Source organism: Pseudophryne corroboree, chromosome 7 (assembly GCF_028390025.1).
Source record: "Pseudophryne corroboree isolate aPseCor3 chromosome 7, aPseCor3.hap2, whole genome shotgun sequence".
Taxonomy (NCBI): domain Eukaryota; kingdom Metazoa; phylum Chordata; class Amphibia; order Anura; family Myobatrachidae; genus Pseudophryne; species Pseudophryne corroboree.
Genome location: NC_086450.1, coordinates 147,017,420 through 147,042,095, shown reverse-complemented (window position 1 = coordinate 147,042,095; position 24,676 = coordinate 147,017,420). Strand labels below are relative to the sequence as shown.

Genomic DNA, 24,676 nt, shown 5'->3' with positions numbered 1-24,676 from the left:
ATATGTATTGCAGCCTTGAAATGCATACATTTGATATAAGTTTACTCATATTTTAATAAAAGAACAAACACAGCAAAGCAGTGGGGTTTTCTTTTCACTGCAGCTCCAACTAGAGTCCTGTATTGATGAATTGAGATGCAACAAGAATGTATTATCGTGTCAAGCAGCGATACAAATAAAGTTAGTACAACTTTTAAATAAATAGACCTCCAAAGCCTGAAAATGGATTGCAATAGACAGCAATTCTAACAGAAAAAAAACCTTTTACAGGTGCATAATTAGCAATAAAAATAAAACATATATTAAGCCATTAAAACATAAAATAATTGCTTACTTCGCCGGTTACAAAGGAGCGTGGTCTCGCTGTAAGGGTCTAGGTTTTGCAGGAAATGTCATACCTGCAAGCAACACCCACTGTTTTTGTCACGCTGAGAACATGCCGAGTGGTCTGCTAGCTGCGGAGCATACCTCTAGTCCCTCTCTCCTGTGATAGGCACTGCACACATGCGCACAGTATCTGTTCTCTGCTTGCTCTGTTAAGCAGAGCAGTGGATGAGAGGAGGTCTCATAACTTCCCACCCACCATGGAGATACTGTAAATACAGTAAATTACCTGGCACAGATAGCATCCACCCATGTTGACAAAGGGGGCCTATTTATCAATGAATGTCTACAGAGGTACCAGCAAATATTAAGTATCCCCTGGCTGTACAAGTGACCACAGCAGACATCAGAGGGATCTGCTACTGTCCTCCCATTTCCCCATGCGAGCGGCCTTATTTCTGAATTTACCAAGTCCCGGTAGCTAACGCTATCTTGGGATGGCATAAGCCATTGTATGATATGGGCTACATAATGCAGAATTTTCAAGGAGAGGGATTCGTAGGATCTGCCCAGTCCTACATGGTAAGCAGACCACGTATGTGCAGTAGTGCGTTGCGGTCCCGAAGGAAACATGTAGTGATCTCATTAGCAAGATTCGTGACTTGTAGGGAATTTGAAGGAATGCAATGCTGAAATATACAGGCAATGTACAGGCATATTCAATTACTCATGGGATTTGACCTGCACATTTTTTCTTTAAAAAGTCTTGTGACCAAATTTGAATTACCAAGGATATGCGCGCTCCGATACCCATGGTATTCAATAAAAAACCAATGGTTGCAGGGTTTTCTACAGTTAAAATTCTACTGGGGAAAAAAGAAAATGCAGCCACCTGCTGCGCTGGTCTCTCAGGCTCCCTGCCAGCTCCACCTCTATGCTAAGTCATCCTTCCAGGATGCTGATAGGGGAGAAGGCTGCATGGAGGAGGAGGCTTATGGGACACACACACAACGGGGGTCAAACACACACACTGGAAGTCACACACACAGCTGATAGGGGGTTACAGGCAGAGCTGCCCATAACCAATATGATGCCATAGGCAAGATTTTGTCTGGTACCCCCTAGCACCAACGCTAATTCCGCCTCTGACCATGTACCCCTTTCCCAGCACCATCACTTCTCACCGATAGCAGTCCTCATTTTGGTGCTCCTACCACGTATTTTTTTAAATATAAATAGTGCACACATTCGGCGCACAGCCCAAAAAGGGGTGTGTTCTTGCTGAGAAGGGGCATGGCCACACAATAGTACCCCCAATTCAAATTACGCCACACAGTAGTGCAACTTTATTCACTTTATATCATGCGATAGTGTCCCTTATTCACGTTACATCACACTGTAGTATCACTTTACCTTATATATGTTACTCCTTACAGTACTGCCCCTTATTCACACTATATCACACTGAATATCTCCTTATTCACATTACACCACACTATATTGCTCTTTATTCACATTAGACCACACAGTAGTGCTCTTTCTATACCTTACGCCACACAGTTGAGCACCATGGGGATAATTCAGACCTGATCGCTGCTGTGCGTTTTCGCACAGCGGGCGATCAGGTCTGAACTACGCATGAGCAGGCGCCACAGTGCACCGGCGCATGCCAGAGATGTGATCGGCATCTCAGTCCGGCATCTCAGTCCAGCGATCGCCTCTGCCTGATTGACAGGCAGAGGCATTTGCTGGGTGGAAGGGGGCGGGCCGGTGTCGTTGGGCCGCCGTTTTGGGGGCATGGTCCGGGCAACACAGGCGTACCTGTACCATGTGGGGGGGCGGTCCGTGGCGGCTGCATTACATCACATGGTGCCGCTGTGACCAGGACAGCGATGGGTAGCTCCCTGCCAGCGCGCAGGAGCTGCGCTGGTGGGGATCTACTCTTCAGGTACAAAAGCATCGCCGCTGTGCAATGCTTTTGTTCCTGTGCGGAAAGGGGGGGGGGGGGGCAGAGCCAGACATGCGGGGCGGACTAGCCCCCTATCTGGGCGTCCCCCTGCATGTCTGTGAAAGTGATTGCAGATGTGCTAAATTTAGCACACATATGATCAAGTCTGAATTACCCCCTTTATACACATAATCCCATACATTAGTAATGCGTTTATACACATAATACCCCACAGTAATGCCCCTTAAACATATGACACACATTGTTAATGTCCGTATAAACATAATGCACCTTACACATTATGCCAACCTTTATTAATGCGCTTTTACACATAATGTCCTTTACACATATGCCGCACATTAATGCCCTTATACACATAATGACACACATATAGTAATGTCCCTTTCAAATATGCTGCACATTATTAGTGCAGTTATACACATAATGACACATAGTGCCCCTTACACATTTGCCACACATTATTAATGCATTAATACACATTACAAACATAATGCCCCTTACACATATACCGAACACTATTGCAGAACCAACCCACAAGTACACAGCACTTGCATGGCCACTAACACTGTGACCTCTGCCTCTGCTTGAATACAGATGTGTCCTCATACATCTTGCCTCAATACGCCGTGCAGCAGGAGATGGCTGGCATGAGTCAGCTGGCAACTCTGCTAATGTCGGGCGCCTTTTTTTATGAAAATGCATGTTATTTCCATTACCATGTGGCTAGGATGCACAAGCAGCTTCTGTTGATTAAAATGATATGCGGCATGCCTATATTCTGTGTGCAACTGTGGCTGTATCTGCATACGAAATGCTACGTTACAGTGATTTTCAGGAATACACTGTAACGTAGCATTTCGTATGCAGATACAGCCACAGTCACACGCGGAATATAGGCATGCCGCATATAATTTTAATCAGCAGAAGCTGCTTGTGCCCCTAGGCATACCAAATGGCCTAGGCATTTGCCTAGTTTGCCTATGCCTGGGGCCGGCTCTGGTCACAGGGGACTCACTCACACATACAAGCTTGTCTGGATGTGGAGGAAGAAGACAGTAATGCAGACGGTTAGTAATTCAGGACTCATTAAACTAATTGATTTAAGGAAAAATTGGTCTTGCCCTGGGGCTGCTAGAAAATAAATGCTGTGATTTCTAAAGAAATCATAATGGCTCATTTTCTCTCCTTCAGTTGAATAGGAAAAACCCCACAGCTGCTGGAAAAAACCCGCACACAATTGAATTTGCATAATATAATGGAAGATTTGATAATATAGTGACAGGCTGGTTTCTCTATTACATGTCATGTTTAACAAATATGGAGACAAGTGTCAAACTAGGGGATACGGTCGTTAGGTCAACCCAACTTAGGTCGACACTCATTAGGTCGACCACTGAAGATCGACATTGCCACTGGGTCGACATGGCCGTTAGGTCGGCATGTACTAGGTTGACAGGTCAAAAGGTCGACATGAGTTTTTCAAATTTTTTGGGGGGTATTTTTTCATACTTAACGATCCACGTGGACTACGATTGGAATGATAACCTGTGCTGAGCAAAGTGAGGCACCTTGCCCGAAACATGGCGAGCGAAGCAAGCCATGCGAGGGGACACGGTGCACTAATTCAGGTTCCCCGTCACTTTACAGAGAAAACGACACCAAAAACAGTATAAAAAAAGCATGTCGACCTTTTGACCTGTCGACCTAGTACATGTCGACCTTATACATGTCGACCTAATGGCAATGTCGACCCATACCCCGAACTAGACCTAAGTAGCAGAGTCACAAAATAACATCCTGCCATCTCCATGCATGTCCAAGCACAAAAAGAAAGAAAGGATACCACCCTTACAGCCTTCATTCCATCCCCTCCTTTGTGTTTCATAATCACACACACACACACACACACACACACACACACACACACACACACACACACACACACACACACACTCCCACACATACTGCATACTCACAGCTGCTACAGGGGGCCGGCTTCCAAGGCGGAAGAAGACTACCCTGCTTCGGAAGGTGAGTAATTACTGACTAAGCAATTGAAAGGTTCCAATTAGCTTAATTAATTAGTCCACAGGGAAGGTGGGGGTGAGGGGTGACGTCGGGGTCTCTGCGCAAGTTCCAGTGAATTTTCCTAAAAATAAAATTTTAGGAAAAATCAGACTTGCTCTGCAGGTGCTATAATAATCACTGCGTCCTATTTTCTGCCCTCTAATTGAATACCAAAACCCTGCACCTCAGGGTTTTTTACATTCCCTGTCTGCAATTGAATTCCCTGCCATGACTGTGCTGCACATGTTCACAGTCCACCAGTGATCTGGAGAGGTAGCACGGTTTGTGACTAGAGATATTCCCTTCTCCTGTATCTGTCACCCGTATATGAAGTAATGGGGTAAGAATTGGTGGCTGAAGGGAAATAATTAATTACATAGGCAGATGTATTACAAGAAATGTCACTGGGGTGGGGAGAAATAATTGCATGGGATTGGTTGGTGGGTGGTGGAGAGTTAGATTATATAGGAGGGCTATGGGAAATGATTTCCAGACGGGTGGATTACTGGAGAAGAAATCAATTACAGGGGGAGAGATACTGGTGGATGGAAATAATGAATTACAGAGGAGTGTGGTGAGGGAAAAATTGGTTACAATATACTGTATATGGATATATTTGAGAGAAACTTCCTTTGGAAGATCAACATCTAAAACTGCCTGAAATAACTGAGGTGACCACCAATGCGTGTTTGTATGCAGATGCTGATATTTGTCAGGCCACCAGGGGGCGTCTCAATCTGTTTCTTGGCAGCTGCAGCAGTTGCATATTTTCACACATCCGCTGCTTACAGTATCGCAGCTGTGAATGCATTAGCATACATTTCTTAGGTCATAATTACTGTGCTACCTACACATCAAATGGATTACAATGGAACGGAAAAGGCCTTATAAATTGAAAGCTGATTTGTGGTAGAGTGCCAGACAGAGGCAAATCAATACTCACAATGCATAGAAAGTTGTATAAATGTTCATGATATAGACAGAGATCTACTATTGTATATGTCACTTGCTAGATCACATAGGATGTAGTTTTGGCCTGGGCATTACAATGTTTATTAAACTCAATATTGCCCCATGAATACATGGCTCTGACTTGTGAACTGTACATTTGTTTCCATACTTGTTTCCACAAGTCTTGGTGCTGAGCATGTGTACACTACAGGCTTCTGGGGAGTGATCTGAAGATCCCTCTATGGTGCAAAAGAGAAGTTGAAAATGTGGCCTTCAGGCTATAATGGCTAATGCCATCTGAGGTCAGTGGGCCTGATTCTGATTTGGAAGTAAAGCAAAAAAAAAAAAAAAAAAAACTGGGCAAAACCATGCTGTACTGCAGATGGGGCAGATGAAACGTGCAGAGAGATTTAGATTTGGATGGGGTGTGTCCAAACTGAAATTTAAATGCAGTGTAAGAAGAAAGCTGTCTAACATTTGTGGGATACATGCAAAAGCAGCCAGTATTTACCTGGCACAGAAAATATATAAATGTATGAATGAGGCCTAATGTTAGCTATTGGGGCAAAGCTCTGAAAATCTAAACTTTTTGGAAAATTGCTCCTTTATTACTTAGCTTACGCAGGGCATATATTTCATATCTCCTGCAATCATCCTTTAGTAGATTGCAGGGATTTTTAAATCATGCACAATTTGCTGTTTCTGCTTCATGTAAGGGGCCAACAAGCTTGATAAATAGGCCCATTGGGACATTAATTCATTAATAAAGGGAATGCAAAGAATAAATTGTAATGCTAGGATATGAAAACTAGGTTTATAACTTTGGGGAAAAATAGCTGCTTTTTAATTCACAGACAGTACAAAGGTTTAAGTAAAAGATGTTTGTACTAAAGAATACATACATCTGACTGGTGTGCACTTAGGAAATGGTCAGTTATAAAATCAAAAGATTTGTCTAATTAATTATAGCAATGGCCCTCATTCCGAGTTGTTCGCTCGCTAGCTGCTTTTAGCAGCATTGCACACGCTAGGCTGCCGCCCTCTGGGAGTGTATCTTAGCTTAGCAGAATAGCGAACGAAAGGTTAGCAGAACTGCTACTAAATAATTCCTTGCAGTTTCTGAGTAGCTCCAGACCTACTTCTAGATTGTGATCACCTCGGTCTGTTTAGTTCCTGGTTTGACGTCACAAACACGCCCTGCGTTCGTCCAGCCACTCCTGCGTTTTTTCCTGGCACGCCTGCGTTTCTTAGCACACTCCCTGAAAACGCCAAGTTGCCGCCCAGAAACACCCACTTCCTGTCAATCACACTACGATCACTCGAGTGTTGAAAAAACGTTGCTCGAGCTTGTGTAAATCTCCCAAGTTTTGTGTTAAATTACTAAGCGCATGCGTATTTTCCACCTAATCGCTGCATTGCGAAAAACGGCAACGAGCGAACAACTCGGAATGACCACCAATAGCCACACATCATAACTGCACAGGTACAAATACCACCTCACTACCTGTTAAATGCTTACAATAATGTAATTTTAAAGTATTAACATTTTTAAATATTTATTTAATATGTAAAATAAATAAAACAGGTTTTTATACCTGATTCCGCCCCTACCTCAAATTAGGGGAACTGATATCATAAAAGTGGCACTCACATGCATTCTTGCAGAGCCTGGCTGGTGGAATGGTAATTTAACTCTTTCTGATTCAAGTCACTGTCAACAGAGCAGCTAAGTAACACAAAGTAGCCTTGGCAATATTGGCGATAGTTATTTAATAAATAATTGAATACTTACAGCCGCAATGTGGTCGGTGATAGTAAATCAACCTTCAGTGGGTGTCTATAGGACCTGTGTATTATTATTCCATTCTAGATGGTAGTGTTTTAAGAACTACAGTATGGCAAGTTTATATTTGACTCCCATTTACACTAACTCCGAAGATACTACAGATATCTCCAGCATTCACTAAAGTATTGCAGTGTAACCTAAGGAGCTGCTGTCCACAAAGTCTATGTTGATGTGATATGAGGGTTATTTTCTAGCTTAGGGCGTAATTCAGACCTAATTGTAGATGTGTGAAAAAACGCACATCTACAATCAAAATCTCTGACATGCGGAGGGACGCCCAGCACATAGCTAGTTCCCCCCGAATGTCAGGCCCTCCCCCCTCCACACCTCTCTACAGACGCATGAAAGCATCACACAGTGGCAATGCTTTTGCACCTGCCGAGTAGCTCCCTGACTACGCAACTCCGTCGACATGTTCCGCAACCGCCTCTGCCTGTCAGTCAGGTAGAGGCGATCGCACCGGTGAGATGCCTTCGCATCTCACTGCGTGCGCACTCGCGGTGCGGCTGCTGCACAGGGCTTCAGCCTGCATTCACTGCCACTGCAGCGACCAGGTCTGAATTAGGTCCTTAGGGGTACATTTACTAAGCAGTGATAAGAGTGGAGAAGTGAGCCAGTGGAGAAATTTCCCCATCAACCAATCAGCAGCTCTGTATCATTTTATAGTATGCAAATTATAGATGTTACTTCAGTGCTGATTGGTTGCCGTGGGCAACCTCTCCACTGGCTCACTTCTCCGCTCTTATCACTGCTTAGTAAATGTACCCCTTAGACCTGACAGTTAACGCCATCTTTAGATGGTATTAGCCACTGTAGTCTACCCGCATCTTCAGCTACCTCTCCATCAACCTATACTTGAACCTTCACAATATGCTCATGTGCAGTAGAGAGGTTGGATATGAACCTGACAGTAAGTTAAGCCCTGAAATTACATTGCCTATCACTGTGATATGCGATGATAAGCAATGACACTTCTCGTGGCTATATTGCGAAGGGTCATAAATAGTCCACTATGGGCTTTATTCAGTATGGATCGCATCAGTACTGCGATTGCATGCTGAACTATTATTGCCCAGTGCGCACGCGGGATCGGTATGAAATACCTCCAATCAAAATCCCGACGTTCAAAATCCCGACACCAATTGACCGATGGTCAAAATCCCGACATGGACAAAATACCGACATTTAAAATACCGACAAGGTCAAAATACCGACATGTAAAATGCCGACAGGTTAAAATACCGACATGCATTTTTTGTTGTTTTTGTGTGTGTATGTCGACATAAGTCAACATGGACACCATATAAAGTGTACCGCGTCCCCTCGCATGGCTCGCTGTGCTCGCCATGCTTCGGGCACGGTGCCTCGCTGCGCTCGGGACACTATTATATTCCCCCTCCAGGTCCACTGGGATGGTAAAGTATGAACAAGTCGGTTTAAATGAAAAAAAATCATGAAAAACTCATGTCGGTATTTTGACCTGTCGGCATTTTACATGTCGGTATTTTGACCTTGTCTGTATTTTAAATGTCGGTATTTTGTCCATGTCGGGATTTTGACCTTGTCGGGATTTTGACCATCGGTCAATTGGTGTCGGGATTTTGAACGTCGGGATTTTGATTGGAGGTAAACTGACTGCATCCCGCGCACGCACAGCAGCCATACTGTGCGTGTGCGCACACAGTGGGATGTGATCGCTGAATAAGGTTATATGTCCCTTTATATCAGGTTAATGCAAGCAAATTTCACTTTATCCTATCCTCCTATTTTTACTCCTATATATTTTTTTAACCTTAACAATCACAAACTTAATAATCCTTCCTACTGGGTTTTGCAGTACAACAATGCATTATATTTTAAATGAATGCAGTACTATGAATTATGTGGCCTCGAGGTGACAATACAGTTACACAACATTAGTCAGCTTGGACCAAGAGGTTAATGCATGTCCTTACTCATGTAATAGCCTGTGAAAATCGTGCTGTGTATATATGTGTGATCTGTCTACGTAGGAACAAGTCAATGCCATCACCAGAATAATCTATATATATATACAGTGCTATAACAGCAAAAGCCTCTCGGAGTCTTGGATGCACCAATGCATTGTAAAATCTAATAAAAACATGTTGGAAATGGAATATATCCTATTTTACAAGTGATTACCACACTGGGTAAGCTGAATATACGGACATGCTTCATCCATCACTTCCTGACATTGCTGCAAGACTTGCTGAAGATGCCTTGCTATATACAGCCTTGGACTTAGAAAGTGGGGAGTAGCAGTGTGGTGACACAGTGGGGGAACATTTATTAGAACTGGTGCATAGTTAACTGTGCACAAATGTTGCTGTAACCCATAACAACCAAAAAGGTGCTTGAAAGGCTATACCCAAGCAGAAAATGCAGGTGCATTTATTCTGTGAGTCATTGTAGCCCTATCTTCCATACAGTGCCATGAGTCACTGCATTGTGCAGTATGTGGCAGGGCCACGCAAATGCAATTCACAACAAATTGCGTCATTAAGTCTCTGGACTGCCGTCTTCATTGGGAGATTGCATGAAAGCTAGAACAGTCCAGACTCTGGAACGCTGGACTGGACCGGCATCCTGCAGCGACCTGTGCCAATGTGCAGCTCCCGGTGTATGACACACAGCAAATGCAGAGAGCCCGCAGCTGTTGCACTAGGGCAGAGGGAATGGGAGCAGCATGGCTAGAACAGTCTGGACTCCGAAACACTGGACCGGCTCCCTACAACGACTTTTGCCACTGCGGAGCTCTCTGTGCCCTTCCCTGTGTATGTGACATGTCACACAGCAAACAGAGCAAGGAGACAAAGAGAGCTCCACACCAACAGAGGTCACTGAATGTAGCTGGTCCGGTCTGGAGTCCGACCAACATTCCGGACTTTGGACCGGTCTGGCTTTCACCTAATTCAGGAGGCTGATCTGCCTTCTTGGGAATCTTGAAAGCTCTCCGGAATGTGTGAGGTTGTTGGACAACCTGGGAGAGTAGGAAAGTATTGGCAAACCACATTACTGTAGGTTCAGCATTCCTGACAGCAGCTCAGATTTTGTCCTCTCAGTTACAGGTTTTGGTACCCGTAGGGGGCAGTGGCTATCCCTGTATTGTACTCGTCTGGATGGATCTGGGCATGGTTTAGGCATATTAGAGGTGTGGCATAATCAGTCCTGATTTTCCAATCATCAATTGACAGGTACCATATGACAGGTACCATATGGTTCAGCATTCTCTTTGGAGTCTATTTAGTAAGCCTGGTAAAGTGATAAAGTGGAGAGAAATAAAGCACTAACCATGGTACTTTATCGCTGTGCAATTTATTACACTCCAAGCCTTGATAAATCTGGGCCTTAATCTCTCTCCGGGGGCAGAACCCCCAGAGGCAATGGAGACACTTGGCTCTGGGCTCCAAGCTCTGAAAGGGGTACCTGCATGAACAGCAGCACCTGTTTGGTTCACAGCGGGATCCAAGTGTGACTGGCACACCTGCTGCAGAGTTAATCGGCTCTGTCCCAGGAGTCCTGCTAACACCTAAAATAGGAGACAGGATGGCTCCCGCTTGGTACCACTCAGTCTGCGCTGCAGCAAGCAACGGTGCATCCATCGCTGCTGCTGGACTGTGAGATGGGTCCCACCATTGAACACTGATTCTGCATACTGCAGACGACTGAATCTCGTGAGCCTGACCCACAAGCCTTTGTCACACAGCATAACTGGAGTCCTGCCAATTCAACAGCTGAGAACGCTAGCTATATAATTCTGTAAGTTGTATGATATATATATATATATATATATATAGAGGTAAAAAGCTGCGCATTCAACACACTTTCCTTTAAAAAGCTTTTAGTCCTTTGTTAATGTCCTAGGTCCCGTTCTGTGCGATGTACGCTGCCGCTTCCTCCTTTAGGGAAAAGAGCCACTAATCCCAATGTGCATGTAATGAAAGAAGAATGGAGGGCGCAGGTATAAATCAACAGGTTCACAATTTCATTTATTTAGAACATATGCTCACATACATCATGGTTTAAAACGGTGCACTCAGTCCTCCAGTCTATCCAGCATCGGAACCGCTCTCTCCCGTTGATGAATCTCCTTCTACCGCAGGGATCACGGATACCGTTTGCTATTCCACCGGGACCAGGACCAAGTTCAGACCATCAGTCCTTTGCTCCACAGGCCACGCCCAACGCGTTTCGTCAATAGACTTCGTCAGGGGGTGTGGCTATGGTCTGTCATCTCCTTACTTTATACTAGGTCAAACACCTGCACTCCATTATCAAATTAACCTGTGCGGTCTACACAGATTCACAGACTTCTCTGCCTACACATCTTATTCTAAACATAAGACACACTAATTCAGTGTAATTTAAAAGACTCATATACAATATGAACTCTCCAAACAGAGTAATATATCGGCACAAATCAAATCATACATTTCAATCATTATAAAACCATCATATTTATATTAAAAAGAACTAACACATCCTAACTATTAAATTAACAGCCAGTGCTGATATTTTAGCGCAGCATGCGCTGACGTAATATGGCCTGAAAGATAAAAAGATTTATATAAAAAATGGTACATATATATACATATTTGCGGACAACTGCTAAAAATCGATCATTCAAAAGACAAGCCTAGCAAGTGCAAATCATATGCATATACTCTAATTCAGAGGCAATCTTTTCTTTTAACCCCCTATAGCCTAACATGTTCTAATGCCCTGAAACTAAACTTACTTAAATCCCCTCCGTTACACTTCAAGAAATGTCTTGGAACATGTTAGGCTTGATGAGAGAGGAGGGGATATTTTGAAACAACTAAGTAAAAGGGAAGTCTTTTGGATTCATGCATTAGAAACAATTAGCCCATTAGGATTGAATGAAAATTATGATATCACACCATTTTTACATTAGGGGTACTCCGGGGAACTCGCTCTGTGTGGCATTGTAGTCGGATCATTGATCCCTTTGCCACATGCAGGAGCTGATGTTCTTACGGAAACAATGGGTGTTTATAATTAGAATCCAGGTTATAGGGGGTTAAAAGAAAAGATTGCCTCTGAATTAGAGTATATGCATATGATTTGCACTTGCTGGGCTTGTCTTTTGAATGATCGATTTTTAGCAGTTGTCCGCAAATATGTATATATATGTACCATTTTTTATATAAATCTTTTTATCTTTCAGGCCATATTACGTCAGCGCATGCTGCGCTAAAATATCAGCACTGGCTGTTAATTTAATAGTTAGGATGTGTTAGTTCTTTTTAATATAAATATGATGGTTTTATAATGATTGAAATGTATGATTTGATTTGTGCCGATATATTACTCTGTTTGGAGAGTTCATATTGTATATGAGTCTTTTAAATTACACTGAATTAGTGTGTCTTATGTTTAGAATAAGATGTGTAGGCAGAGAAGTCTGTGAATCTGTGTAGACCGCACAGGTTAATTTGATAATGGAGTGCAGGTGTTTGACCTAGTATAAAGTAAGGAGATGACAGACCATAGCCACACCCCCTGACGAAGTCTATTGACGAAACGCGTTGGGCGTGGCCTGTGGAGCAAAGGACTGATGGTCTGAACTTGGTCCTGGTCCCGGTGGAATAGCAAACGGTATCCGTGATCCCTGCGGTAGAAGGAGATTCATCAACGGGAGAGAGCGGTTCCGATGCTGGATAGACTGGAGGACTGAGTGCACCGTTTTAAACCATGATGTATGTGAGCATATGTTCTAAATAAATGAAATTGTGAACCTGTTGATTTATACCTGCGCCCTCCATTCTTCTTTCATATATATATATATATATATATATATATATATATATATATATATATATATATATATATATACACAGTATATATCTAGATATACACCTCCCAGGAGTAGCACAGAAATCACGGCAGCGGGGATGCTCATGATGCGATTTACGCTGAATTGCATCATCATGGCCTCACCTCCTGCTCCACTATGTCAGTAATCTCGGCATAGTGTAGCAGGGGCGGGGCCACGATGATGAGACCTCGAGGCCACCCCCACCCCCAATATAGCATAATTATTAACCCGTCACGCCCCCTATGCCGCGCCACACCCCCTGCTGCGCTGACCTGGCTGCCTCCTCCTAGATGCATAAAGAATATCAGCAGGTATGCCTTGCACCCATTATAGAAACGCCTATAAATTATATATATATATATATATATATATATATTTATATATTAATTTTTTTAAATATATATATATATATACACACACCATATTTGTTTTCCCTTTTTTAATAAGGGGAGGGGGAACTTCATCCTCCAACTTGCCTCCGGGGATGAACTTAATGCCCCTGCCTCTCTCCATTTTATTTGTTTCCTCTCCAAGGCTTAGTAAATAGAACCCTATCTTTTATGACTGTGCTATATCATTGAAGTGCGACATGTATATTTAAATAACAAGGGAAGTAACAATATTGTTACTACACGAAGCTTAGACACCAGACAAGCTCAATAAAATATGGGCTCTGTTTTAGTGATTTTACCGGAATACGCAATGTATTATAACTAAACTTTTCTCCATGCATGTCCACCTAGATATGAGAATCTGGTACCTTGGAACATTTAACTGAATTTATACTGTAAATTGCAAATGTACTGAATTGCAAGGAAAGTTGGGCTTGATGTAAATTTATTGGTTACTCCAAATGTATCTGAAAAATTTTCTGGATTTTAGAAATTCATTTTAGGTTCACTTGAGAATCAAATTGCAATATTTATTAGGTTTTAAAGTATGGTTAGCTTTAGCTGCAGTGAAACCATCCAGTTTATTTTGCAGCCTGGTGGCTGTGGATCTTTTAGAACTTAAAGTCCTAGCATGCCATCGGCTGACTGGCTTTACTGTAGTATCAACCCAAACATCGCCAATACACTGTAATTAATCTGCACACCTATAAGCCCCAATGGTTGACAACTGGATAGAATTCAGTTATAATTATGGACTTTACACTACAGGTTTCTATAAATGTTCAATGTAATCATTCATTTTGCTATTTTATTGTATAATTCTATGTATGGACATCATCGGAAGCTGCCATATTTAGTGCTAACTCAGTTTTAATAAACCATTCATAGGGATCAATTCAGTTAGATGTGACTTACTCGTGTCCGCAAGTAAGTGTGACTATATGCCATACTTACTGTACTGGAAAGTTGTAGGTTGGGAAAGCCGCACAGGAATGTGGATAGAGTAAATATAATAAAGTCAGTGGTTTCCAGAAAAACTGACACTTATGGGGAAACACCCCAATTTATCACAGATACACCTATGTAGTGAATCCTTAAAGGTGTGTTATTGTGATGGTTAGTGGTGCTCTCAGGGTTTATAAGGAGGTATTTGAGTGAATAAATACAAGAGAGAAACAAGATAACCCTGGGGGGTGGGGGGGGGGGGGGAGCACTTACAATTCGGAACCTAAGGCTATGATAACATGAATAAATATATTTTAGTGTAATTTCACTTTTATACATATACCTTAAAAACCATAAAGTTCATATGAAACATAGCATTTATCATACAAGTGTTTTAGTGATCAAAGTGAAAATCTATTGAGGAATTAGTATTGTATCCCCAGCTGCTATGCTGGAATAAATGAAGGTCCGTCAGCAAGACAAAAATCACCAATCATCAAGAGGACCCCCTTTTTTGTCTCGATGATGGACCTTAATTTCATGCTATTATAGCCTTAGGTTCCAGATTGTGAGTGCTCCCCCCCAGGGCTATCTTTTCTCTCTCTCTTGTATTCTCTCAAATACTTACTGTACTGCCGGACTCGTGGATTTTTGTTTGCGTATAAAAATCTAAAAGTCCAAGGTGGGATAGAGCCATGAGGGGAGCAAGTTGCAGGGCCATTTGCGGTATTCCCATGCTGTTACAAAGGTATCTCGCCCCCTCACTTCTAATTGAATTGACCCCCTTATACTGTAATACAACGGAAATATAACAAATGACAGAAAAACATGATATCATGATTGACTTTTCCAAGATGTAACTTTTGATCAAAGTGGCCATAAGACATTACAATACTTGGGGAAAATTTACTAAAGCTTTAAAAGAATTAAAAGAGGTGATGTTGCCCATAGCAACCAATCAGATTCTATCATTTCTCTATTGCATCCTAGAAAATGATAGACCAAATCTGATTGGTTGCTATGGTCAGCATCACCTCTTTTCATTTTTAGAAGCTTTAGCAAATTTGCCCCCTTCAGCAGAGGCGCACTGCAAAACATTATAGTGAATGCAGTAGGTGTTTAATGTAATAGCCCTTTAAGGAGAACTTCAACAGAATTTTAAAACAAATAAGTGCCAACAAACTTTTCCCCTAAACTAATAAAATTGCAGTCATCTCTCTGCTGGCATACACGCTGGGACTCTGATTCTAATGTTCTCAAGGTCTACAGTTGTAGCAGTCTGCAAATATAGGGGGTAGGGCTTTTTTTTTTAAGAAAAAAAAATGGGATTGCTTGAAATTCTCTGTTACACCTAAAGTTCACAGATAACAGTAACTGTGAGATACAGGGCTGTTCAAGCCACATTAACCACTATTAACAAAAATGTTAAGGGGCAATGTCCCAGGAATGAGTTGGTTTCCTGACCTGCAGTAATGTTCAAGCCACAAACCTGTGCAGACAGTACAGAATCAATACGTCTTCTGCTCACAAACTGATGCAGATTGTAACCAATGCTTCCTAATCCTAGTGGACCCAGAGACAAGCTCTGGGCTAAAGGGCACTATGGATGCTTGCAAGCCCTTTTCTAGGTCAGATATGTTACATACAGTAGGTAGAATAAAATATTAAAATGAAGTGGCTGCCTTAGCAATGCTAGCACTGTAGACTGCACTTGTTCCTCTCCGAGAGATGGTGTGACTCCTAGACTATTCCAGAACAGAAAAAGTTTGGTTGCCATGTAAAGACATTGTTCAGCCGTTGTGATATCAATGGTGGGCTAAATACATTTACAGTATACATTTATGAATTTATTTTCTGTGTACAGTATATTGTGGGGCTGATTCTGATGCATGGATCTCTTTCTATGGACGCAAATGGCTAGTTTTGCATACAGCGCATACGCAGATATGAATTCTGCCACACGGACTTGGCTGGATCTGTCTTTCTGTGAAATGTCATTTTCAGGTGGGATTGCGGTGGTGACACTGCCATTGCACAGAGCTGGCTCTGTATTGTGGGTGTTATGGGCATGTAGTTTGAGTATCCTTGCGTATGGAGAAGGGAAGCCTATGTCAGACGGATCTCTGACACCTAGCTTGGAGCAGGTGCAAGTGCCAACTCTGATCATGGCGGTTATGACTGTTTTTAAAAACAATGGACAGAGCGGTTTCCCACTTGAAGCCGCGCGGATCATCGTATTTGCCCTACACCACAGGTTCTCAAACTCGGTCCTCAGGACCCCACACGGTGCATGTTTTGCAGGTCTCCTCATAGAATCGCAAGTGAAATAGTTAGCTCCACCTGTGGACCTTTTAAATGTGTCAGTGAGTAATTAATACACCTGTGCACCTGCTGGGTTACCTGCAAAACATGCACTGTGTGGGGTCCTGAGGACCGAGTTTGAGAACCACTGCCCTACACATTACCATAAGGTAGGAAATCAGGGTCTGTTGCATCGCACAAAAACAGCCACTTCGCTCCTGAATCAGCATCGGAATATGCAATGGTTCCTAGACTTTCCAACAGCATTTAATGTGATTCCCAATTTTGTAAAATGGACCCAGTCAAAAGCAGAACATACAGTATTTGTGAGTCACGGATATAACATGAATATAAGTGAGAAAAGAGAAATGCCCCAAATTGTGTCATTATTAGATATCACATGTCTCTCTATCTATATGAGTTTGTATAACAGAATGTATACATCAATATACAATAAAGTAGCTTTTCTATATGTGATGATCTTGCTATTTATATAGCCACTATACGATTATGCTATGACTTTCAAGTGAGATGAACACTATTACCTTGTCATTATTAGAATAAAAGTCTTAGTCAATAAGGGCAAGTCATATAAGCCACTCAGGTGTGCAAGAGTACAGCAAATTGTGCCTCAGAATGCCTGCATTCCTGTCATCTATAGGACCTGTAGCATAATACTGCCTGTCATTTACTATACAGCTGGCTTAGGTTGGAGCTGTTGTGGAACTACAAGTCTCAGCATGTCCTACCAGTCTGTGACTCGGGGTTTGCTGTCTACTGCTTACCTAAGCCGCAAAAAGGGCAATACCGTTGCAACTGTACAAACAGGCAAACACTATATATAAGAAGAACACACCAATGAGTAGTCACTTACCTTTAACAAGAGAATGGGCATGGGTGACCAGTGACCAGGACTACAGTATGTGCACCATACAGAATGTATTAGCATATAGGACACTGCAGGATCATTGCTGGAATGTGCAGACGGAGCATCCCCTGAAAGTCAGGAAAGTGACTAGCTCTTATCGAGGAAGAATCCAACAGATTTTGAAGTGCAGGGGTTAATGGAACCTGATCTGCGCTGATTTGCAGTATCCGTTTCAGGAGTGAACTATAATCCACTTTCGGCAAAGGATGGATGCAGAGTGATGCAGATGCCCAGACTCAGAGAACATCACACACTGCTCACGTTCAGTGAAACACTGAAAGACTCAGCTTCCAGTCCCAATCCTCACCAACAGCAAGACACTCCTCCCAGCTATGATGCCATCTGTCTCTTACTGAAGTCTCGGGGAGATATGCAGTATAATGAATGCACACATCCCTCTGTTACACTCAGTATAAGTTATACTATGTATACTAACGTCACACTGCACTCACCTCTGTGTAGTGTCTGACGAGTGCAGTTATTTGTGTCTGTTCATATTCTATAGAAGACAGTATTTCCTTCTATAAGGTACTGTATGCACTCCACTAACGTCTTTTGTTCTGTGACCATGCTGCTCGCAGTGTTGGCTGCTATTCTGTGTATAATCTCACTTCTATAGTTCTGTATGCTGAATATAAAATGTAATTTACCAACTGCAAGAAATCCTCATGCATCCAGCTGTATTTGTCTGTTTCTCTGGCAAGGACATGCAAACTGTGCACCCACTCTCCCTGATCCCAGTCTCACTTTGCGGGTTGAGACTCCACCTGAAAACGCACTGTATATGCAATATTACTCCAAACTCCATAAAAACTAAAACTTCAGGGCATTTCATTACACTGAAACGTTTTAATTTTTGTTCTCCGAAAATACTGCTCAGTTTGGCTTCGGTTATGTCTTAAGGTGGGTACACACTAATAGATATATCTGCAGATCAATTGATCTGCAGATATATCTATGGACGGATCGGGCAGTGTGTTGAGCATACACACTGCCCAATCCGTCGTGGACTGACTTCATGAACTGGGCGGGCGTGTATGCACGCCCACCCAGTTCATCTGTCAATCACCGCCGGCCGCCGCAGCATGTGTACGGGCGCCGTACACACACAGCGACGCGCCAATATATCGGTAGATATATTGTCCGTCGGCTGTGCTGCGGGGCCGACGCGATACGTCTGTGAACGACGGAGTTCACAGACGTATCGGCCGTACACACTGGCCGACGGTCCCGCGATATATCGGCCGTTCAGGAGAATGGTCGATATATCGACCAGTGTGTACGGGCCTTTACATGAATCAAGAGCATGAGGCACCTGTCAATTTTCTGTTTACAGTAAATTATGTACAATAGCATTCAGAGCTAAGTCATCCATTAAATGAACCTAGTCTACTACCCAGGGCATAGGGGGAACTGAGATACCTAGATTACCCATTCTTATGTGTCTGATCTTTAACAAGATAAGGGAGAGAAGTGGGACCAAATCAGTCTACAGTTCCATGGGATTTTATATCAGCTCTGCATGCTCAAGAATCTTCCGCAACTGGTAGGTTTATACTGTATCCATAGGCAAAGCTATAGTGGGTGCACGGAGTGCCATTGCTATGGGGTCCTGAGGCTTAGGGGGCCCACGTCTGAAGCCTAAGTCAACGGCACCCAAGTCATAAAGTTGTCTACTAGGTGCCAGCTAAGTACTGTGTGGCATAATGTGAACTGAGGGCACTGTGTGGCATGTGTACTGGCAGCAGTAGCATATTGTTAACTACGGGCATTTCAGTGTGATACAATATGAACTGGGGGCACTGTATGGTGTAATGTAAATAGGACACTACTACAGGTGATATTACATTAACTAGGACACCACTATACTGTAGTTCATAAAATGAACTATTGTAGGGCACTACTCTGGGGCATAAAATTAACTAGGGCACTATCATGGCATCTAAAATGAACAGCTGTTGTCTCTCTAGAAGGGGGAAAGAGACCCTAATAAATGTTGCTATATGGCCCACAAAGTTCTGGCTACGCCACTGTCCCATATGTGACCCATCTCAGGTTACTTATCCCTAAATTGCCCATTTAACCCACTCATCTAGCAAAATGAAACCTTGGTTTTGCATACAGTAAGTGTGTCCCCTGGCTGTGGAATTACGTCCCTGACCAGTGGAGCCTGGTGCTGGTTTTACAAATATGGGGGACCCCTATGTCCCCCCCCCCCTCCTGGATTTTTAGAACCAGGACCAATCCAAGAGCTCGGGGCTGATTATGCTTTTTTATTTGGGAAGGGGGCCTTTTTTCTTCTCATCTTTTTCTTTTTTAATTATACTTTTTACATGTAGACGCATGCACGGATCTCACTGATCTGTGCATGCTTCTGCCAAACTCGCCTATAAAAAGCTGGTCTATTTAAATGTACATTTTTGGCAAGGTTTTGGGTGCAAGTTTTACATTGTCCGTGTTTTATGTTTCCATAGGAAAACATCTGGATGTGAGCTTTGTCTGTGCGAGTTTTCGGGATTGCAGGAAACATGTGAGTTTGCCTGTTCCCTCTTCCTATTACACTGTCCGAGTTGTAAACATTTGCGAGTTTAGCGTTAAACTGGCACATTTTACATACTCAGGCTCTATTACATTTGACTTTTTTTGCTTTACTTACAAACTTGAATCAGGCCCTACATATGTGTAATACAAATATATCAATACATGTCATCAGTACTATAAGTACCGTTGCAGATCAACACAACCTTTGAATTCTGAATTTTAAGAAGTAAGGTTGATCTTCTTTTATTGTGTCTGTGGGCTGTCTCTATCTAGTTTATTCTGCGGGTAGATAACCCAAATACCGTTATGCAGATACTGTATAGGGTGAACCTGAAATAAAAGACACATTTTGTGCAGGTTGCAGAGCTGAACGAGTCTCAAGATGCATCAATCTCTGCAATGGTAGTACATGAGATAGTTTTATGCCAACAGAGAATAGAAATATACTGTATGTGGCAGTTTTAATCCAGAAAGAACAGTAATATATGTATCAGGTCAGGAGTGTTGCTAAGACTTTGTGGACCCCATAACAAAATTTTGAAGGTGCCCCCACTGTTATTAGAAAGGACAATTGTGCTTATGTTCAGTTATGCGGCATTGAACACAGTATTGTCTTAATTTCCCTGTGCTACTTCTGATCGTCAACCACCAGCCTTGTGTTGGGGACAAATGTACAGTTGGGGGTAATGGTGAGGGCTCAGTAAGAGGGGAGGGTGGTTCAGAGGCACACATGGGTAGGGGGTGACAGAGGCACCCATGGGGTGTGGGGTCAGAGGCATACCTGGGAAGTGGGTCAGAGGCACACATGGGATGGTGGATCAGTAACACATATGGGGAGGTGGGTAAGTGGCACAGTTAGATTTGAGGGAAAGGAATAGTAGGCGTGAAATAAGGGCAGAGGTACACATGAGAAGGTTATGTGTGCCTCTTTTACTGAGCAAGCAAGGGGAGGAGGAGAATAAAGGAAGGGAATAGGGGGCAGGGACATGGGTGAAGCCGCCTATGAGAGGGAGATCATGGGAAAATAAGGTCCATGCCCTCATCTGAAAACACTTCTGTAGCAGCTTTTACTGCACACTGTGTCAATGTCTGTCAGGAAGGCTGCAGCGCTGATGGCCTTGGCAGTAATCTGCTTCTAAGTCACAGGTTAACATCTGCCTGTGACTGAGTACACACCTGGCCAATCTGTCAACCTGACGACTGGTAAGTGCATACACACTTACCAATGGTCTGCCTGATGTGTCTTGCCTGACATCACAACTAGGCAGGCATTTAAATGTGCCCACCCAGTTGAGATGTCCGTCACCCTCAGTCCCTGCAGCAAGTGTAAGTGCTGACCGCCCATACACACAGCCAGATGTGCCGCTATATTTATAGATATATCGTCCATCAGCTGTGCTGCAGGGCCTCTGCGATACTGTATGTCTGTGAACGACATCATACATACACACCCGCCTACAGGCTCATGATATATCGGCCGTTCAAGCTTGAACAGCTGCTATATCGGCCACTGTGTACCCAGCATAAGAAGCAGTTTGCTGCAGGGATCATCAATAACACAGTAATCCTTACCACATACACTGACTCACACACATCACAGCAGTCGGCCCAGCTACTGAGTCCAGCATCCCCCAGTGTAACTCCACCACCATCCATGTGTAGCTCCACCCTATTGTGACAAAATAAGTCATCAGGGCTCAGATTGGGAGCGAGGGCTGAGCCCGTGGTCATCAGGATCAGATCTGAGCTAGCTGAAAGAGGACAGGTCCCATAAGTACTCCGTGTCTAATAGCTACTGCACCCATGGTAGCTACACCCTTGCGTCAAGTACATCTGGTAAATGATCATGAATATGGAAACATATCCCAATCTTGTGACAGTGGGACAGTCCAACATGTTTGGAGGTATGTGCAAAGACAAAATAAATATACTAATTATAAGTTCAATAAACAGCAAACATCTGTTGTCTTTGACTTTAAACTCTCAAATGTGATCTGTTATCATCCTACAGACAGTTTAAAAATATCCAATAATTAATGTCAATAGATCTCACTACTAATAGTTAGTCATACCTGCCGACTTTCTGGCTGGGCTGTGTGGGGGTGTGGAGGTGGAATCACATCATTGCGGCCCCGCCCCCCACTATTCAATAGTCAATACCCAGATTACCAGCATTGTAAGCAGGGCTACAATGATGCGATTCAGCCTGAATCACATAATTGCCCCACCCACTTAAGATCTGCAAGCGGGCAGATGAAGGGTATGTGGGTGGTGTGCAGGTAGCTGGCCAGTACTGGGAGACTTGCCTTCTTTTTTTCCGGAGGGACCGGAAGTGCCACCCGAGTTTCGGGAGCCTCTCGGCCATTCCGGGACAGTAGGCAAGTATGCTGTTAGTGCTTATTTTGCACCATGGGTCGACCACAAGTGACCCACCTCCTGACAAGAGCATATGTGTCTATGCTGCTGTCTGCGTGATGCTCTTACTGTACTTGGTCAATGCCCCATCCATCCTTTGTTCTGCCTTTCTAAGCTTAAGGAGTCATAAGTGCAGAATGCAGCAGACTCTATATATGGAGGAATATTTACACATTTTTTGCAGGTATGCGCAGCAGCAAGGAGCAATCTATCACAAAAATGCTTACATAGGCTGTGACTATGAAGGTCAGGATGAGAAAAATGTCTGTGTGGAGTTTGTATGCTTTACCTGTATTTGGGTGGGTTTTCCTCAAAAAATGGTTTTAGGAAAATTGCCTTATGATAAAAAAATAAAATAACCCGAGTTGGTGTGAATACATGTGGTAGGAAATATAGATTGTAAGCTCCTCTGGGTGCCAGGACTGAGCTGAATGACAAAATATTACTTCTTGATGAGGGGAGAGACCAAATGTCGGCAAGTATGGTGAATAACTATAAATTAATATACATTCCTTTAATCTTGAGTAACTGATGCATTCAGTTGCTGTGGGATTAGCAGTCGCTTTACTTAACTATTATTCTGTTGGATCTTTTTTGTTACTGTCCTTGGTCCTGTTTGTTTGCCTTTATGTTTATGATGCATTTCCGCTTGCTTGATCTTGGACTGTATATTGACTACTTATTTTTTATCATCTTTCTCTATAGGTAGCTTCTGCCTATGGAATTAAGGGGTCTATTTACTAAGCCTTGGATGGAGATAAAGTACCAGCCAATGGGCTCCTGTCATTTTTCAAACACAGTCTGTGGCATGGTAGTTAGGAGCCGATTGGCTGGAACTTTGGGGGTCATTAAGAGTTGATCGTAGCTGTGCTAAATTTAGCACAGCTGCGATCTTCTTCCCTGACATGCAGGGGGACCCCCAGCACAGGGCTAGCCCGCCCCGCATGTCAGTCCGGCCCCCCCTCGCAGAAGTGCAAAGGCATCGCACAGCGGCGATGCCTTTGCACTTCAAGAGGTGTTCCCGGCCAGCGCAGCTCCTGCGGCTGGCCGGGAGCCACTCACCACTCCCTGGCCCACAGCGGCTGCGTGTGAAGTCATGCAGCCGCTGCGGCCCGCCCCCCGTTTGGTCCGGCCACACCTGCGTTGGCCAGACCAAACCCACGAAACGGCGGCCAAACGCCGCCGTTCCGCCCCCTCTTGCCCAGCGATCGCCTCTGCCTGTCAATCAAGCAGAGGCGATCGCATCCCTGCTATGGCCTTTGGCCGTCTGGCAGAACGGTGCCGGCGCATGCGCAGCAGGGACCTGGACGCTCTGCTGCATTAAAACGCAGCGAGCGAACGCGTCAGAGTGACCCCCTTTATCTCCAGTGACTTTATCTCCATCTAAGGCTTAGTAAATAGACCCCTTAGTTTGGGGACTGCAACCAGTGGATTCCACAGAGAAAGTTCCATTGCTCCGTTTGTAGGGTTAAAAGAGGATAAGAGGGGTTACTATTATACCCCTCTCACAGCTGAAGGTAAACCATCCTGTGTACTTCCCTAGATGGTGATTCAAGTGCTGATAAAGTGGTTATAGAAACATTGCACATCGCTGAGCTGCCTGCTTACAGCCTTCATGGAGGTTATTTGATGGGCCTGCAGATCTTTGTTTACAGGGAGTTCTCTTCTTCCTATGGGAGCAGGGATGTGACCTGTGTGTAATGTCTGTGCATGCAGTGGCGTAATACTATTTAAAGAACAAATGCAAAAATATTTGACCACTATAAAATAATTATAAGTGAGAGTATAAATGGATGAACTTCACATTATAAACTTTGATTATTGCGTAAAACATTGACTGATGTTGGTATCATCATGTCTATAATTTCAGGGGGTTCTACCAGAGAAACAACGGGGGCCTATTCATTATCTCTCTGGGCCCATTAAAATGTGGAAATGCTAGTTCCTTCCAAATGTTTTGGAATGGACCCATTCATCATTATGGGCCCAATGGTGTTGTCTAGTGTTCAGCAAACTTCGAAAAGAGAAAGTTTGCTTGTGGGAATCAAAGCCCTCTTCAGATGACGTTGATTCCTGATGCCCCGTTCTATGACTAGGAGGTCTAGGGTTGCATAGAGGGATCAAAGCAGATCCCTCC

General features: G+C 43.4%; 1 protein-coding gene and 1 long non-coding RNA gene across 3 annotated transcripts in view; one reads left to right on the top strand and one right to left on the bottom strand.

Moving 5' to 3' along the window:
* Window positions 1-17,864, bottom strand: part of THSD7B (thrombospondin type 1 domain containing 7B) — a 1,210,507-nt gene extending 1,192,643 nt beyond the window's left edge. Inside the window, exon 1 of one of the 2 annotated variants that reach the window (XM_063933719.1) lies at window positions 17,530-17,864. In XM_063933719.1, coding sequence (XP_063789789.1) covers window positions 17,530-17,604 — 75 coding nt within the window. In that variant the 5' untranslated portion in view covers window positions 17,605-17,864. The remainder of the gene's footprint in view (window positions 1-17,529) is intronic. The other variant, XM_063933721.1, reaches the window with a different exon arrangement.
* Window positions 1-24,676, top strand: part of LOC134944829 (uncharacterized) — a 58,385-nt gene that overhangs the window by 20,459 nt on the left and 13,250 nt on the right. The window contains exon 3 of the long non-coding RNA XR_010181962.1: window positions 20,058-20,113. This is a non-coding gene — a long non-coding RNA (uncharacterized LOC134944829). The remainder of the gene's footprint in view (window positions 1-20,057; window positions 20,114-24,676) is intronic.